Here is a 19,742-nt window from a genome sequence, read left to right on the forward strand (position 1 = left end):
CTCATTATAAAAACACAGGTTTCAGTGAACTTGTGTGTTTTCATGAGCGATATTATATATATATATATATATATGTATATACAGGTTGAGTATCCCATATCCAAATATTCCGAAATACGGAATATTCCGAAATACGGACTTTTTTTGAGTGAGATAGTGAAACCTTTGTTTTTTGATGGCTCAATGTACACAAACTTTGTTTAATACACAAAGTTATTAAAAATATTGTATTAAATGTTCTTCAGGCTGTGTGTATAAGGTGTATATGAAACATAAATGAATTGTGTGAATGTAGACACACTTTGTTTAATGCACAAAGTTATAAACAATATTGGCTAAAATTACCTTCAGGCTGTGTGTATAAGGTGTATATGTAACATAAATGCATTCTGTGCTTAGATTTAGGTCCCATCACCATTATATCTCATTATGGTATGCAATTATTCTGAAATACGGAAAAATCCCATATCCAAAATACCTCTGGTCCCAAGCATTTTGGATAAGGGAGACTCAACCTGTATATATGTATATATATTAATATTACGGCTCAAAAAAATAAAGGGAACACTAAAATAACACATCCTCGATCTGAATGAATGAAATATTCTTATTAAATACTTTGTTCATTACATAGTTGAATGTGCTGACAACAAAATCACACAAAAATTATCAATGGACATCAAATTTATTAACCCATGGAGGTCTGGATTTGGAGTCACCCTCAAAATTAAAGTGGAAAAACACACTACAGGCTGATCCAACTTTGATGTAATGTCCTTAAAACAAGTCAAAATGAGGCTCAGTAGTGTGTGTGTGGCCTCCACGTGCCTGTATGACCTCCCTACAACGCCTGGGCATGGTCCTGATAAAGTGGCGGATGGTCTCCTGAGGGATCTCCTTCCAGACCTGGACTAAAGCATCCGCCAACTCCTGGACAATTTGTGGTGCCACGTAGCGTTGGTGGATGGAGCTAGACATGATGTCCCAGATGTGCTCAATTGGATTAAGGTCTGGGGAACGGGCGGGCCAGTCCATAGCATCAATGCCTTCGTCTTGCAGGAACTGCTGACACACTCCAGCCACATGAGGTCTAGCATTGTCTTGCATTAGGAGGAACCCAGGGCCAACTGCACCAGCATATGGTCTCACAAGGGGTCTGAGGATCTCTTCTCGGTACCTAATGGCAGTCAGGCTACCTCTGGCGAGCACATGGAGGGCTGTGCGGCCCCCCAAAGAAATGCCACTGCACACCATTACTGACCCACTGCCAAACCGGTCATGCTGGAGGATGTTGCAGGCAGCAGAACGTTCTCCTTGGCGTCTCCAGACTCTGTCAAGTCTGTCCATGTGCTCAGTGAGAACCTGCTTTCATCTGTGAAGAGCACAGTGCGCCAGTGGCTATTTTGCCAATCTTGGTGTTCTCTGGCAAATGCCAAACGTCCTGCACGGTGTTGGGCTGTAAGCACAACCCCCACCTGTGGACGTCAGGCCCTCATACCACCCTCATGGAGTCTGTTTCTGATCGTTTGAGTAGACACATGCACATTTGTGGCTTGCTGGAGGTCATTTTGCAGGGCTCTGGCAGTGCTCCTCCTGTTCCTCCTTGCACAAAGGCGGTGGTAGTGGTCCTGCTGCTGGGTTGTTGCCCTCCTACGGCCTCCTCCAGGTCTCCTGATGTACTGGCCTGTCTCCTGGTAGTGCCTCCATGCTCTGGACACTACGCTGACAGACACAGCAAACCTTCTTTCCAAAGCTCGCAATGATGTGCCATCCTGGATGAGCTGCACTACCTGAGCCACTTGTGTGGGTTGTAGTGAGGTCATACAGGCACGTGGAGGCCACACACACTATTGAGCCTCATTTTGACTTGTTTTAAGGACATTACATCAAAGTTGGATCAGCCTGTAGTGTGTTTTTCCACTTTAATTTTGAGGGTGACTCCAAATCCAGACCTCCATGGGTTAATAAATTTGATTTCCATTGATAATTTCTCTGACGTCATAGTGGATGCTGGGAACTCCGTAAGGACCATGGGGAATAGACGGGCTCCGCAGGAGACTGGGCACTCTATAAGAAAGATTTGGTACTATCTGGTGTGCACTGGCTCCTCCCTCTATGCCCCTCCTCCAGACCTCAGTTAGATTTCTGTGCCCGGCCGAGCTGGATGCACACTAGGGGCTCTCCTGAGCTCCTAGAAAGAAAGTATATTTTAGGTTTTTTATTTTACAGTGAGACCTGCTGGCAACAGGCTCACTGCAACGAGGGACTAAGGGGAGAAGAAGCGAACCTACCTGCTTGCAGCTAGCTTGGGCTTCTTAGGCTACTGGACACCATTAGCTCCAGGGGGATCGACCGCAGGACCCGTCCTTGGTGTTCGTTCCCGGAGCCGCACCGCCGTCCCCCTTACAGAGCCAGAAGCATGAAGATGGTCCGGAAAATCGGCGGCAGAAGACTTCAGTCTTCACCAAGGTAGTGCACAGCACTGCCATTACTCCTCATACACACTTCACACTCCGGTCACTGAGGGTGCAGGGCGCTGGGGGGGGGCGCCCTGAGCAGCAATAAAAACACCTTGGCTGGCAAAATAACCACAATATATAGCCCCAGAGGCTATATATGTGGTAATTACCCCTGCCAGAATCCATAAAAAAAGCGGGAGAAAAGTCTGCCGAAAAAGGGGCGGAGCCATCTCCCTCAACACACTGGCGCCATTTCTCCCTCACAGTTCCGCTGGAAGGAAGCTCCCTGGCTCTCCCCTGCAGTCTACACTACGGAAAGGGTAAAAAAGAGAGGGGGGGCACTAAATTTAGGCGCAGTATAACTTATAGCAGCTATAAGGGGACATAATTCAGTTAGTCCCTGCATTATATAGCGCTCTGGTGTGTGCTGGCATACTCTCTCTCTGTCTCCCCAAAGGGCTTTTGTGGGGTCCTTTCTCCTTTAAGAGCCCTGTGTGTGTGCGGTGTGTCGGTACGGCTGTGTCGACATGTTTGATGAGGAGGCTTATGTGGAGGCAGAGCAGATGCCTATAAATGTGATGTCACCCCCTGCGGGGCAGACACCGGAGTGGATGGACTTATGGAAGGAATTACGTGCAAGTGTCGACTCCTTACATAAAAAATTTGACGACATGCCAAACGCGGGACAGCTGGCTTCTCAGCTCGTGCCTGCCCAGACAACTCAAAGGCCATCAGGGGCTCTGAAGCGCCCACTACCTCAGATGGCAGACACAGATGTCGACACGGATACTGATACCAGTGTCGACGACGATGAGTCAAATTTAATGTCCACTAGGGCCATTCGTTGCATGATTGATGCAATGAAAGAGGTATTACACATTTCTGATATAAACCCAGGTACCTCAAAAAAGGGTATTATGTTTGGGGAGAAAAAACTACCAATAGTTTTTCCCCCATCTGAAGAATTAAATGAAGTGTGTGAAGAAGCGTGGGCTTTCCCCGATTAAAAAATTGGTGATTTCAAAAAAATTACTAATGGCGTTCCCTTTCTCGCCAGAGGATAGGTCACGTTGGGAAACTCCCCCTAGGGTGGATAAAGCGATCACATGTTTGTCAAAAAAGGTGGCACTACCGTCTCCGGATACGGCCGCCCTAAAGGAACCTGCTGATAGAAAGCAGGAGGCTATCCTGAAGTCTATATATACACACACTTGTGTTATACTGAGACCAGCTATTGCTTCAGCGTGGATGTGCAGTGCTGCTGCTGCTTGGTCAGATTCCCTGTCGGAAAATATTGACACCCTAGACAGGGACACTATATTGCTAACCGTAGAGCATATAAAAGACTCAGTCTTATACATGAGAGATGCACAGAGAGAGATCTGCCGGCTGGCATCTAGAATAAGTGCATTGTCCATTTCTGCTAGGAGAGGTTTATGGACTCGGCAGTGGACAGGGGATGCAGATTCAAAAAGGCACATGGAAGTTTTGCCTTATAAGGGTGAGGAGTTATTCGGGGATGGTCTCTCAGACCTTGTTTCCACAGCAACAGCTGGGAAGTCAGCATTTTTGCCCCATGTTCCCTCACAGCCTAAGAAAGCGCCGTATTATCAGGTACAGTCCTTTCGACCCCAGAAAAACAGGCGGGGAAAAGGCGGGTCCTTTCTGTCTAGAGGCAGAGGAAGGGGAAAAAAGCTGCAACATACAGCAGGTTCCCAGGAACAAAAGTCCTCCCCCCGCTTCTTCCAAATCCGCCGCATGACGGTGGGGCTCCACAGGCGGAGCCAGGTACGGTGGGGGGCCGCCTCAAAGATTTCAGCGATCAGTGGGTTCGCTCACGTGTGGATCCCTGGATCCTTCAAGTAGTATCTCAGGGGTACAAGCTGGAATTCGAGGCGTCTCCCCCCCGCCGTTTCCTCAAATCGGCCTTACCGACAACTCCCTCGGGCAGGGAGGCTGTGCTAGAGGCAATTCACAAGCTGTATTCCCAGCAGGTGATAGTCAAGGTACCCCTACTTCAACAAGGACGGGGTTACTATTCCACACTGTTTGTGGTACCGAAACCGGACGGTTCGGTGAGATCCATTTTAAATTTGAAAACCTTGAACACATACATAAAAAGATTCAAGTTCAAGATGGAATCGCTCAGGGCGGTTATTGCAAGCCTGGACGAGGGGGATTACATGGTATCCCTGGACATCAAGGATGCTTACCTGCATGTCCCCATTTACCTTCCTCACCAGGAGTACCTCAGATTTGTGGTACAGGATTGCCATTACCAATTCCAGACATTGCCGTTTGGACTGTCCACGGCACCGAGGGTGTTTACCAAGGTAATGGCAGAAATGATGATACTCCTTCGAAAAAAGGGAGTTTTAATTATCCCGTACTTGGACGATCTCCTAATAAAGACGAGGTCCAAGGAGCAGTTGCTGGTCGGAGTAGCACTATCTCGGGAAGTGCTACAACAGCATGGCTGGATTCTAAACATTCCAAAGTCACAGCTGGTTCCTTCCACACGCCTACTGTTCCTGGGGATGGTTCTGGACACGGAACAGAAAAAAGTGTTTCTCCCGCAGGAGAAAGCCGAGGAGCTGTCATCTCTAGTCGGAGACCTCCTGAAACCAAAACGGGTATCTGTGCATCACTGCACACGAGTACTGGGAAAAATGGTGGCTTCATACGAAGCAATTCCATTCGGCAGGTTCCATGCAAGGACCTTCCAGTGGGACCTCTTGGACAAGTGGTCGGGATCGCATCTTCAGATGCATCGTCTGATAACCCTGTCTCCAAGGACCAGGGTGTCTCTACTGTGGTGGCTGCAGAGTGCTCATCTTCTAGAGGGCCGCAGATTCGGCATACAGGACTGGGTCCTGGTGACCACGGATGCCAGCCTTCGAGGCTGGGGGGCAGTCACACAGGGAAGAAATTTCCAGGGACTTTGGTCAAGTCAGGAGTCGTCCCTACACATAAATATTCTGGAACTGAGGGCCATTTACAATGCCCTAAGTCAGGCAAGGCCCCTGCTTCAAAACCAGCCGGTACTGATCCAATCAGACAACATCACGGCAGTCGCCCATGTAAACCGACAGGGCGGCACAAGAAGCAGGATGGCGATGGCAGAAGCCACAAGGATTCTCCGATGGGCGGAAAATCACGTACTAGCACTGTCAGCAGTGTTCATTCCGGGAGTGGACAACTGGGAAATAGACTTCCTCAGCAGACACGACCTACACCCGGGAGAGTGGGGACTTCATCCAGAAGTCTGCCAACTGTTGGTAAACCGTTGGGAAAGGCCACAGGTGGACATGATGGCGTCCCGCCTCAACAAAAAGCTAAAGAGATATTGCGCCAGGTCAAGGGACCCTCAGGCGATAGCTGTGGACGCTCTAGTGACACCGTGGGTGTACCAGTCGGTTTATGTGTTCCCTCCTCTGCCTCTCATACCAAAGGTACTGAGAATAATAAGAAGGCGAGGAGTAAGAACGATACTCGTGGTTCCGGATTGGCCAAGAAGAGCTTGGTACCCAGAACTTCAAGAAATGATATCAGAGGACCCATGGCCTCTACCGCTCAGACAGGATCTGCTACAGCAGGGGCCCTGTCTGTTCCAAGACTTACCGCGGCTGTGTTTGACGGCATGGCGGTTGAATTCCGGATCCTGAAGGAAAAGGGCATTCCGGAGGAAGTCATTCCTACGCTGATAAAAGCCAGGAAAGAAGTAACCGCAAACCATTATCACTGTATTTGGCGGAAATATGTTGCGTGGTGTGAGGCCAGGAAGGCCCCTACAGAGGAATTTCAGCTGGGTCGTTTTCTGCACTTCCTACAGTCGGGAGTGACTATGGGCCTAAAATTGGGTTCCATTAAGGTCCAGATTTCGGCTCTGTCGATTTTCTTCCAGAAAGAACTGGCTTCACTGCCTGAAGTTCAGACTTTTGTAAAGGGAGTGCTTCATATTCAGCCCCCTTTTGTGCCTCCTGTGGCACCTTGGGATCTCAATGTGGTGTTGAGTTTCCTGAAATCACATTGGTTTGAGCCACTTAAAACTGTGGATTTGAAATATCTCACGTGGAAAGTGGTCATGTTATTGGCCTTGGCTTTGGCCAGGCGGGTGTCAGAATTGGCGGCTTTGTCATGTAAAAGCCCTTATCTGATTTTCCATATGGATAGGGCAGAATTGAGGACTCGGCCCCAGTTTCTCCCTAAGGTGGTATCAGCTTTTCACTTGAACCAACCTATTGTAGTGCCTGCGGCTACTAGGGACTTGGAAGATTCCAAGTTACTAGACGTAGTCAGGGCCTTGAAAATTTATGTTTCCAGGACGGCGGGAGTCAGGAAAACTGACTCGCTTTTTATCCTGTATGCACCCAACAAAATAGGTGCTCCTGCTTCTAAGCAGACTATTGCTCGCTGGATTTGTAGCACAATTCAGCTGGCGCATTCTGCGGCTGGATTGCCGCATCCTAAATCAGTAAAAGCCCATTCCACAAGGAAGGTGGGCTCATCTTGGGCGGCTGCCCGAGGGGTCTCGGCTTTACAACTTTGCCGAGCTGCTACTTGGTCAGGGGCAAACACGTTTGCAAAATTCTACAAGTTTGATACCCTGGCTGAGGAGGACCTTGAGTTCTCTCATTCGGTGCTGCAGAGTCATCCGCACTCTCCCGCCTGTTTGGGAGCTTTGGTATAATCCCCATGGTCCTTACGGAGTTCCCAGCATCCACTAGGACGTCAGAGAAAATATGATTTTACTCACCGGTAAATCTATTTCTCGTAGTCCGTAGTGGATGCTGGGCGCCCATCCCAAGTGCGGATTGTCTGCAATACTTGTATATAGTTATTGCCTAACTAAAGGGTTATTGTTGAGCCATCTGTTGAGAGGCTCAGTTATATTTCATACTGTTAACTGGGTATAGTATCACGAGTTGTACGGTGTGATTGGTGTGGCTGGTATGAGTCTTACCCTGGATTCCAAATCCTTTCATAGTAATGTCAGCTCTTCCGGGCACAGTTTCCCTTTCTGAGGTCTGGAGGAGGGGCATAGAGGGAGGAGCCAGTGCACACCAGATATAGTACCTAATCTTTCTTTTAAGAGTGCCCAGTCACCTGCGGAGCCCGTCTATTCCCCATGGTCCTTACGGAGTACCCAGCATCCACTACGGACTACGAGAAATAGAATTACTGGTGAGTAAATAATTATTTTCACCTCCTAGTGGTAAACTTTCTTTTCTAAGACTTTTGTATAAAGTTGAGCATATATAGAATTGACATTTTAATTAAAGTTATGGGTCATGTTATGACTTCACAAATGCTTGGTACTTTGGCGCGTAAAGTTGGGAAATGGGACTTACCTTCTTAGGCGCATGTAGTGTTAGGGGGCATACACACGGGGCGGCTGGTACTGTGTGCTAAGCGGTCTAGGTTAGCGCAGATTGCTCAGCACACATTGCTATATAGACGATCTGTGCTGACTAGTGTTCTTTATGCACATCCTAGGCGACCCAACTAGATCTTGCCTGCATGTGCTAAAGATCTGAGCAGGCGCTGGTGACGTGCATCGCCATATCTATGGGGTGTACACAAGGAACGATCCGTGTTTAATTTCTAAGCGGTCTAGACAGATCGCTTAGAAAATAGGCAAGAATTGCCCTGTGTGTATGCCCAATCAATCAGGACATTTGTCCTTCTATGGGCGCTGCTGTTTTATGCTGCTTGTGTATGTGGCAGCCAATAGATCTGTCTTAAGGTCTGACTGTCAACATAAGGGCCCTACACACTGGGCAATATCAACGATATCGCTCAGAAATTAACAATATATCGTTTAGTGTGTAGGCACCAACAATGAACGATGCAAGTACCTGTGGTCGTTCATTGTTGCATTCACATCATTTTGCAATGCAAAACAATTTGGACGATAATGATCATCATTCAGATTGTTCATTGTCCAAATTGCTGCTGTCGTCCAGTTAAATTGAAACTTGATGAGAGAGGAGCTTCTCATACAGTAGTGATAAAGGAGACACAGGCTTTGCAGTCACACAGGAGATTTCTCCTGGAAGTGGTGGTGGTGGTGTTGTTTTTTTTTTTTTTTTTTTTGTCTTTCTCCTTTGAAATTGTGTATTCTGTAAAATTCTGTGAGCGCCACCAATAGAACACTGCATGAATTTAATTATTACAGTCCAGAACACAGGTTCTCAAACTCTGTCCTCAGGACCCCACACAGTGCATGTTTTGCAGGTCTCCTCACAGAATCGCAAGTGAAATAATTAGCTACACCTGTGGACCTTTTAAAATGTGTCAGTGAGTAATTAATACACCTGTGCACCTGCTGGGTTACCTGCAAAACATGCACTGTGTGGGGTCCTGAGGACCGAGTTTGAGAACCACTGGTCTAGAATATTGTTTTTATAAATATTTTTCTTTATTATACCTACCTATTCTTACTACCAGTGCGGACTCTGTTTCCTTTTTAGATCAGTCACACAGGAGAATTGATGTATGATTTTCCCTGCTTAGTAAATGTGCAGCAATGGCCCAGCTGTGAATGAGTAGAGGTTAATCATGGATTATTTAATAACTGATAAGGGTTAATTATGGTTATAGTTTTTGAAATGGATGTGATGGCGAATAACAGTAATGTTGATGATGGGGACGGAATAGTAGTTTTTGATGGAGATATGATGATGGAGGGATTATGTGGAAAGGATGATTGAGAAAATGATTGATTTGGCAGTGCTGATATGGAGGAGTTACAGGGAGTAGTGAATGGACTTGAGGGGGTGAGAAGCAGCCTAATGGGATAGACGTCATGATGGGGACTGGGTGGCCATAATGGTCATCATTATCTAGCTAATTAAAAAATATATATATTTTGTTTTCTTTTATATTTATCTATATATCTATCATGCACGCACGTAGCTGGACCGGCACTTCCTAAAAATGTGATGGCTGCTCCGGTGCCCTCAGTATAAGACAGCTAAAGCTAAATCTATCTATCTATATATCTATATCTATATATCTATATATCTATGTCTATATATCTATATATCTATGTCTATATCTCTATATATATCTCTATATATATCTCTATATATATCTCTATATATATATATATATATATATATATATATATATATATATATATATAGTATGCTTATCTGATTTCTGCAATTTTTTTTTTGCGGTTCCTAGATTCTATAACTCTTGTCGAAACTTATGTTTCTCTGTAATCAAAGCAACGGTGTGAAAAATTTAATTTAGTTTAGTTAGATGTGAGAAAGTAAATTTGACTTCAGTGATGTGGAATACACACTTATCTTATTACATTGTTGTATGCACAGACCTCCTCACCTGATTCTTCCAATGAGAACTCCCCAGTCAGCCCTCCAGATGAGCAGGGACAAGGGGAGGCACCACCTCCGCTTGAGGATGAGGAACCCGCCTTTCCTCACACTGACTTGGCCAAGCTGGATGACATGATCAACAGGTAATATTTCTACTGTGTAATCTACTATTGTATATATGTACTGTGACCGGATGCCCCCTTGCTTCTTCTTACGAGAACTGCCCAGTAGGGAATTCCCTCTTACCGTCAGTAACTGCCTGTTACTGACTCCACCCACTGCGCAGTGGGTGGGTATTTTGCTGCCACCGCCAGGCTCCTACCATCGGCACCTGAATAACACTTACTGCTGTGTATGCGCAGTCACACTGTTGACACACCTCCGGACTTGCGTCTGTGATTCTCCAATGGTCACTGACCTTTGACCAGGCCCTGCATTGGTAGCTAGCAGAGGGCGGAGCTTGGAGACACTGGGGTTCACTCTAGTACAGCGGGAAATCAGAATAGCGTTTTGGGCAATTCAGTGGTCGCAGGATCTGGATGCACTCGTTGTAAAGGCAAGATGTTTATTTGCTTAAAAAGTCTTGACTCGTCCCTTTTTCAAGGGGATACAGCATAGGAAATGTTTACAGCAGTTAGAGATGTAATAGAAAGATGTACACACACTTCTCAGCCAGAAGATCTCTCTCTCTCTCTCTCTCTCTCTCTCAGAATAATTTTCTCTACCACAACTCAGTGCTCACAGCCCCTTATATATAGTCAGAAGACACTATATAGCTCACATTATACAGGAACTGGTTATTTACATTCCACTTTTGATCACACAGATTCAAAATCTATACAAGTTTATACAGCACTAATGTTTGCATTTGACGAACAAATGATACAGGAAAACATCCTGGAAATTAACAAATTGTTTTCCTCCTGCCGTTTATGTACCTGTAACAAATATACAGGAAATCATTGAAAACAAACTGCTTTCCCCAAAAGCACAGACACACCAGAGATTGCCTAAGGGCAATTTTGCAGTAACCAAAGTCTTGATCATTTCACTCTTAACAATTCAGAAGAAAACTGAAAAATACAAGCACATTACCTGCTGCATACTGGCCATTATCAAAAAGGTTTCGCCAGATCTGGTGCATTTTTTTTTTCCTTTTTAAAATGCATTCTTTCAAACACATCTTAAATATAAATACATTTAAACATGTAATCTTACAACCTGACATAGAACACTACATTTAACATGTTAAAACACATCCTTAAGCATGCACTTACAGTACATGGCATGCACTTACAGTACATGGCACCTAGTGCTGATTTGTCCATTTAGATCAGGGATGGGGAACCTTTGGCCCTCCAGCTGTTGTTGAACTACACATCCCAGCATGCCCTGCTAGAGTTTTGCTATTTGGCCATGCTAAAACTATTGCAAGGCATGCTGGGATGTGTAGTTCAACAACAGCTGGAGGGCCAAAGGTTCCGCATCCCTGATTTAGATAATGGCAAAAGCAACACGACTTTATCTTGAGGAACGGGCCTCCGGCCACACTTACATGGCTGTTTTATTGTAGAGTTGTAAAGCCTTGATACCAAGGGAATCCAACATTTGTAAAAACTTAAATGAAATAAAAAGTGTATGTATGTATGTGTGTGTGTGTGTGTGTGTGTGTGTGTGTGTGTGTGTGTGTGTGTGTGTATATATATATATAACGTGTGTGTGTGTGTGTGTGTGTGTGTAAAATATATCTATCCATCTATATGTCTCCCAATAATCCGACAGTCCCTTGTTAGCACCAAACTTAGCTTGCCAGGGTGCACTCCTAGGGGCTAGCAAACCCTATCCATACGCATAAATAACAGAGGTGGCACTCCTGGACGGAGGAGTCCAGGAGTGCCACCACTGTTAGAGATATACAAAGAAATGTTTTATGTATTTATAGTTATGGACAGAAATCATGTACTGGGATTGATAAACACAATTGTTTACAATATATACTGCAGAGAAACTTAATCTTAAAATGTTATGTTCGTGAAATGACACTCATTTGTTTTCTTTCCAGACCTCGCTGGGTTGTTCCAGTTTTGCCTAAAGGTGAATTAGAAGTTCTTTTAGAAGCTGCTATTGATCTTAGTAAAAAAAGTAAGTTGAGCAGAAAAAAAGACCTTTTAAAACACCATTTCCTTCTTAAAATAGTAAGAGCTAGACGCTAGAACTGCGTTATCCTTTCCGTTTCAGCTGGTAATTTGCTCTAAGCGTTAAATGCCTCCTCTCCATTGTCTCTTTCAGGCTTAATTATGTTTGATTTTATGTATTTACTACATCATATCTTTAGGACTTTACATTTTATTTTCTCTGTTTAGGCCTTGATGTGAAAAGTGAAGCTTGCCAACGATTCTTTAGAGATGGTCTAACAATATCTTTTACAAAAATTCTCACGGACGAGGCAGTGAGTGGCTGGAAGTTTGAGATCCATGTAAGTGTTAGATTTATTAGGTTTTTGGGTGACTAGTTTTCTAGAAAAAAAAAAATGAAATTTGAAGAAATATATATGTATTTCTCTTACGTCCTAGAGGATGCTGGGGTCCACATTAGTACCATGGTGTGTAGACTGGTCCACCAGGAGCCGTTGGCACTTTAAGAGTTTGAGAGTGTGGGCTGGCTCCTCCCTCTATGCCCCTCCTACCAGACTCCGTTTAGAAAATGTGCCCGGAGGAGCCGGTCACAGCTAGGGGAGCTCTACAGAGATTCTTTAGTAAAGTTTTTTTTTTTTTAATTAGAGTTTATTATTTTACAGGGAGGCTGCTGGCAATAGCCTACCTGCTTCATGGGACTAAGGGGGAGGGGGGGGGGGGGGGGAGGAGAGTAGTGTCCGCCCTGCGGGGTCTGAGCCACTATCTCCGCTGACAGGACACTGAGCTTCTGAGGGGATAGATCGTTCCCCGCCACAGGGGATCGCTCATCCCAGCAGCATGCCGCCACCCCCTTACAGAGATGAAGATCAGTGGAGAGTGAGTCACCGACCCCCCTAGCAAGCGGGTGGCCGTTGTGAAGATAGCGGCAACTGGGGTAGGAGCGCAGTGAGGGGCGCCATGAGCCAGTGCCTGAACTCTGCTCTGGTCAGCAAGCCTGTCGGGGTCCATGGATCTCAGCCAGCATTTTACCTCTGGCCAGTATGATCCTTGTGAAGAGCGGGAAGACAGCGCCATGTTGGGGGCGGAGCTTCTCCTCAGAGCGGACCTAGCAGCGTTCAGCACCATTTTCCTGCCTGCACAGCGCTATCCAGGAAGAGCAAGTCCCTCAACAGCAGCTCCAGCTATCTTTCATGGTACCAGGGTGTTGTAGAAGGGGAGGCTGCATTAAGACTGTGTAACCTATTAAGTTGCACAGTCAGCGCTAGTAGGGGTCTCCCTTTACATTAAAAGCGATGTGTGTGGGTTGGCTCCAATCTCTGTGTCTCTCTTGCCATTTTTGGGGGTGAAACTCTGTCTGTCCTCCCCTGTGTGTGTGTGGAGTGTCTGTGGTCTCCATTAAGCAATGTCCAGGGACTCTGTGTCATATGCAGGAGAGTATCTGTCCTCTCAGGATGATCCCATTCCATGTAATCAGGATTGCACTGGTTTAGCACAGATGCCAACAAGGGAGCCTGAGTGGTTATCCTCTATCAAATCTCTGATTTCTCAGATTTCAAATAGGGTTGCACAAAATGAATTTGCAACTCAGGCTTTACAGAACTCTATGGGGTATATGCAATTGCGGTCGAATTCCCGAAAATGTCGAAAAACGGGACATTTTCGCCCCCCAAAAAATTCGACAATGCAATACAGTACTTTTCGCCAAAAAAACGGCCATTCCAAATTCGACTTTTTGAAATTCGACATTTGTCAAATTCGACATTTCTGCAATGGTACAAATGCGGCAATTCGACAAAAGTATATTCAATTGAAGATTTTAAATTCGACAACAGTGCTTTTAGACAGTAAATTCGTCATTTTCTATCCGCCACACTTTGCTGGCGGAATCTAATAACATTTTTTAAAAACATATTTTTTTTAGTGTTTTTTTTATTGGTAATAGCATATCTATTTATATTAGAAGGGATTAGGTACTTGGTTTGTCTATTTAGGAGGCACAAGTATTATTTATATATTTTTAAAAAATATATATTTTTTTTTAATGTAATGGGGTAAAATCCCGAAAAAAAATTGCGTGAGGTCCCCCCTCCTAAGCATAACCAGCCTCGGGCTCTTTGAGCCGGTCCTGGTTGCCAAAATACAGGGAAAAAAATGACAGGGGATCCCCCGTATTTTAACAACCAGCACCGGGCTCTGCGCCTGGTCCTGGTGCAAAAAATACGGGGGACAAAAAGAGTATGGGTCCCCCGTATTTTTTGTACCAGCACCGGGCTCCACTAGCTGTACAGATAATGCCACAGCCGTGGGTCACTTTTATACAGCGCCCTGCGGCCGTGGCATTAAATACGCAACTAGTCACCCCTGGCCGGGGTACCCTGGAGGAGTGGGGACCCCCCCATCCAAGGGCTGCGGATGGGGGGCTGATAGCCTTGAGTAAAATGTAAGAATATTGTTTTTTTGCAGAAGAACTACAAGTCCCAGCAAGCCTCCCCCGCAAGCCAGTACTTGGAGAACCACAAGTACCAGCATGCAGGGGAAAAACGGGCCCGCTGGTACCTGTAGTTCTACTGCAAAAAAAATACCCAAATAAAATCAGGACACAGACACCGTGAAAGTATAACTTTATTACATACATGCACACACACATGCTTACCTATGTTGACACGCCGACTCTGGCCTCGTCTCCAATGTCGACGTCCGGGGTACCTGAAAATAAAATTATACTCGCCTGATCCAGTGTCCTGGTCTTTTATTATAGTCCACGTACTTGGCAAAAAAACAAACCGCATTAACCCGAACCAGACGGACTGAAAGGGGTCCCATGTTTACACATGGGACCCCTTTCCCCGAATGCAGAGACCCCCACTGACTCCTGTCACAGAAAGGTCCCTTCAGCCAATCAGGAAGCACCACTTCGTGGCACTCTCCTGATTGGCTTTGCGCGTCTGAGCTGGCAGACAGCGCATCGCACAGCTCCCTCCATTAGTTTCAATGGTGGGAACTTTGCGGTCAGCCGCTGACCGCGGGTGACCTCACCGCTGACCGCAAAGTTCCCACCATTGAAGATGATGGAGGGGGCTGTGCGATGCGCGTCTGACAGCTTCGACGCGCATACAGCCAATCAGCAGAGTGCCACGACGTGGCGCTACCTGATTGGCTGAAGAGACTCTCTGTGACAGGAGTCACGGGGTGGGGGGGTCTGCATTCGGGGAAAGGGGTCCCATGTGTAAACATGGGACCCCTTTCAGTACGTCTGGTTCGGGTTAATGCGGTTTGTTTTTTTGCCAAGTACGTGGATTATAATAAAAGACCAGGACACTGGATCAGGTGAGTATAATTTTATTTTCAGGTACCCCGGACGTCGACATTAGAGACGAGGCCAGAGTCGGTGTGTCAACATAGGTAAGTATGTGTGTCTGCATGTATGTAATAAAGTTATACTTACACGGTGTCTGTGTCTTGTTTTTATTTGGGTATTTTTTCCCCAGTAGAACTACAGGTACCAGCGGGGCCCCCCCCCCCCCCACATGCTGGTACTTGTGGTTCTCCAAGTACCGGCTTGCGGGGGAGGCTTGCTGGGACTTGTAGTTTTTCTGCAATAAAACAATATTCTTACATTTTACTCAAGGCTATCAGCCCCCCATCCGCAGCCCTTGGATGGGGGGGGGGGACAGCCTCGGGCTTCACCCCTGGCCCTTGGGTGGCTGGGGGAAGGACCTCTTGATTGAAGGGGTCCCCACTCCTCCAGGGTACCCCGGCCAGGGGTGACTAGTTGGATATTTAATGCCACGGCCGCAGGGCGCTGTATAAAAGTGACCCCCGGCTGTGGCATTATCTGTCCAGCTAGTGGAGCCCGGTGCTGGTACAAAAAATACGGGGGACCCCCTACTCTTTTGGTCCCCCGTATTTTTTGCACCAGGCGCAGAGCCCGGTGCTGGTTGTTAAAATACGGGGGATCCCCTGTCATTTTTTTCCCCGTATTCTGGCAACCAGGACCGGCTCAAAGAGCCCGGGGCTGGTTATGCTTAGGAGGGGGGACCCCACGCAATTTTTTTTCGGGATTTTTACCGTTTTTTTACTATTTTTAAAAATCGGATCAAAATCCGTCAAATTGGCCGTTTTTCGACAGCGGGACTGTCGAATCCGTTTTTTATTGAATATGTCGAATTCCGGCACCCACCTGCCGGAATTCGACAGTCGAATTGTGTAGAATTAAAAAACGGGCGAAAAATTGCCGCAATGCGCCCGCAATTGCATATACCCCCATGACTGTCTGGCCCAGTTCTGGTACCTCAGGGCTCCCCACTGTATATTCACATAAACGTGCTCTTGCGCAGATTATGCAGGATGATACGGATACCAATTCTGACACTGCAGACGATGACGGGGATGTGTTGCGGGGGGCCGCATTTCTTTCTAAAGGGCTGCAGTTGATAGAGGCTATTAGAGATGTGTTGAATATTACAGATACAACACCTGAGCAGGTTGAGGAGGCTTACTTCACTGAAAATAAGAAAGCCTCGCTAACCTTCCCTGCGTCAAAGGAATGAAATGCTATTTTTTTAAAAGGCTTGTGGAAAATCCGGATAAAAAATTCCAGATACATGAAAGGGTTCTGGTGGCTTTTCCTTTCCCGGTAGAGGATAGGAAAAAATGGGAAAACCCGCCTATTGTTGACTCGTCAGTATCCATACTCTCAAAAAAGGTGGTTTTACCTGTTCCAGGATCTACCGCCTTGAAAGAGCCGGCTGATCGTAAAAATTGATAATACGCTCAAATCCATGTACACGGCTTCTGGGGCAATACTATGTCCCACTATTGCCAGTGCTTGGATTGCCAAAGCTATAATAAAGTGGTCAGACACGTTACTTGAAGACCTGGATACTATGGAGAAATGTGATGTTGAATTGTTTTTACTTAACATTCAGGATTCGGCAGGATTTCTGGTAGAATCCATGAAAGACCTGGGTTCCATGGCTGCAGGAATTTCTTCCATGTCTGTATCATCTCGTCGAGGACTGTGGTTGCGCCAGTGGTCTGCCGACGCGGAATCCAGGAGAAGTGTGGAGACCCTACCCTACACAGGTCAGGCTCTCTTTGGGTAAGCGTTAGATGCGTGGATCTCCACAGCTACGGCTTGTAAGTCACCTTTTCTTCCCTCAGCTACACCTGCTCCAAAGAAACCCTTTTCTTCAGCTACATCACAGCCGTTTCGGTATACCAAGCCCAGAAAGACCAAGCTGTCCAACACCTTCTTTCGGGGAAGTCGGCCGAAGTCCAAGAAGCCTGCGGCTGCAGGTTCCCAGGAACAGAAACCTGCTTCAGGTATACCAAAGTCCTCCACATGACTGTGTATTGTACTCCCCGGAGGTGGGGCCGGTGGGAGCGAGACTCGGACATTTCAGTCGCTTCTTGGTGTCTTCCGGCCTGGACCCCTTGGTGCAAGATATTGTGTCTCAGGGTTACAGGCTGGAATTTCAAAATCTCCCTTCTCACCGATTTTTCAAATCGGCTTGCCAGCTCTGCTGGCGGACAGGACTGTCCTGCAAGAAGCCGTCCAGAAGTTGGTGGAGGCACAGGTCATTGTGCCAGTACCACCTCGTATGCAAAACAAAGTTGGTTATTCGAACCTTTTCGTGGTACCGAAACCAGTTGGTTCGGTCAGGCCTATTCTGAACTTAAAATCACTAAACCCCTTTCTGAGGGAGTTCAAGTTCAAAATGGAGTCTCTAAGGGCAGTGATATCAGGTCTGGAGGAGGGAATTCCTGGTATCCCTGGTTATCAAGGATGCGTACCTCCACATTCCGATTTTGCTACCGCATCAAGCTTATCTTCGATTCACACTGTTGGACTGTCATTTTCAGTTCCAGGCCCTGCCATTCGGCCTTTCCACAGCACCGAGGGTGTTCACCAAGGTGATGGCGGAAATGATGATTCTCCTCCGCAGACAGGGGGTGAACATAATTCCATATCTGGACGATCTGCTGATAAAAGCATCATCCAAGGAGAAGCTGTTAAGGTCCATAGCTCTCACGACCTAGCTTCTCAGGGAACATGGCTGGATCCTGAATCTTACAAAATCAAATTTGGAACCAACCAGGAGGTTGTTCTTTCTGGGAATGATCCTCGACACGGAAGTGCAGAGGGTGTTTCTTCCAGAGGAAATAGCGTTGGTGATACAAACAATGGTCCGGGATGTCCTGAAGCAAACTCGGGTGTTGGTTCATCAATGCATTCGCCTTCTGGGAAAGATGGTGGCTTCTTACGAGGCCCTACAGTACGGGAGGTTTCACTCTTGGTCCTTCCAACTAGATCTCCTGGACAAGTGGTCGGGATCCCATCTATACATGCACCAGAGAATACGTCTGTCTCCAAAGGCCAGGATTTCTCTACTCTGGTGGCTGCAACTGGCTCACCTTCTGGAGGGCCGCAGGTTCAGGATTCAGGACTGGATCCTTCTAACCACGGATGCAAGTCTCCTGGGCTGGGGCGCAGTCACTCAAGGGGAAACCTTCCAAGGAAGGTGGTCAAGCCTGGAAGCCGGCCTGCCGATTAAACATTCTGGAACTAAGAGCCGTTTACAGCGTTTTTATTCAATCGGCCCATCTTCTGAGAAATCGGACCGTTCAAGTGCAGTCGGACAATGTGACAACAGTGGCTTACATAAACCGACAGGGCGGAACGAAGAGCGGAGCTGCAATGTCAGAGGTAACAAGAATCATCCTCTGGGTAGAAAAACACGCGTTGGTGCTGTCGGCAATCTTCATTCCGGGAGTAGACAACTGGGAAGCGGACTTTCTCAGCAGACACGATCTCCATCCAGGGGAGTGGGGTCTCCATCTGGAGGTTTTCAAGGAGGTAACAGAACTTTGGGGAGTACCCCAGATCGACATGATGGCCTCTTGTCTCAACAAGAAGCTTCGGCGGTATTGTTCCAGGTCGAGGGACCCGCAAGCAGTGGTGGTGGACGCCCTAGTGTCTCCGTGGGTGTTCCAGTCGGTGTACGTGTTTTCTCCACTTCCACTCATCCCAAGAGTTCTAAAGCTCATAAGGAGAACAAGGGTTTAATCGATACTCATTGCTCCAGACTGGACAAGAAGGGCTTGGTACGCGTACCTTCTGGATCTACTGCAAGAAGAGCCGAGGCCTCTTCCTCTTCGGGAGGACCTGCTGCAGCAGGGGCCGTTCACCTATCAAGACTTACCGCGGCTACGTTTGACGGCATGGAAGTTGAACGCCTGATACTAGCTCGAAAGGGCATTCCAAACAAGGTTATTCCTACCCTGATACAGGCTAGGAAAGGAGTAACGTCTAAACATTACCGTTGAATTTGGAAAAAATATGTATCTTGGTGTGAGTCCAAGAAATTTCCTGCGGTGGAGTTTCAACTGGGACGGTTTCTCCTCTTCCTACAAGCCGGTGTGGATATGGGCCTCAGGTTGGGATCTATGAAGGTCCAGATTTTGGCCCTATCCATTTTCTTCCAGAAACGATTGGCTGCCCTCCTTGAGGTGCAGACCTTTTTGAGGGGAGTTCTGCACATCCAACCTCCCTTTGTACTGCCTACGTCTCCTTGGGACCTTGCCGTTCCTCCAATCGGACTGGTTTGAGCCTCTATGGAGGTTGAGGTCAAATTTCTTACATGGAAGGCTGTCACGTTGTTGGCCTTAGCTTCTGCTTAGATGTGTGTCGGAATTGGGGGCTTTGTCCTGTAAAAGCCCATACTTCATCTTCCACGAAGATAGAGCTGAGCTCCAGACACGCCAGCAGTTTCTTCTGTAGGTTGTGTCTGCATTTCATATCA

General features: G+C 46.8%; 1 protein-coding gene across 6 annotated transcripts in view; it reads left to right on the top strand.

The window, feature by feature from the left end:
• The window catches only part of USP9X (ubiquitin specific peptidase 9 X-linked), a 500,932-nt gene that overhangs the window by 172,015 nt on the left and 309,175 nt on the right, over positions 1-19,742 (top strand). For all 6 annotated transcript variants that reach the window (XM_063955597.1, XM_063955592.1, XM_063955595.1 and 3 more), the window contains exons 3-5: positions 9,800-9,945; positions 11,865-11,944; positions 12,166-12,278. In XM_063955597.1, the coding sequence (XP_063811667.1) occupies positions 9,800-9,945; positions 11,865-11,944; positions 12,166-12,278 (339 nt within the window). The remainder of the gene's footprint in view (positions 1-9,799; positions 9,946-11,864; positions 11,945-12,165; positions 12,279-19,742) is intronic.

Source organism: Pseudophryne corroboree, chromosome 2, assembly GCF_028390025.1.
Source record: "Pseudophryne corroboree isolate aPseCor3 chromosome 2, aPseCor3.hap2, whole genome shotgun sequence".
In the NCBI taxonomy this organism is placed as follows: Eukaryota; Metazoa; Chordata; class Amphibia; order Anura; family Myobatrachidae; genus Pseudophryne; species Pseudophryne corroboree.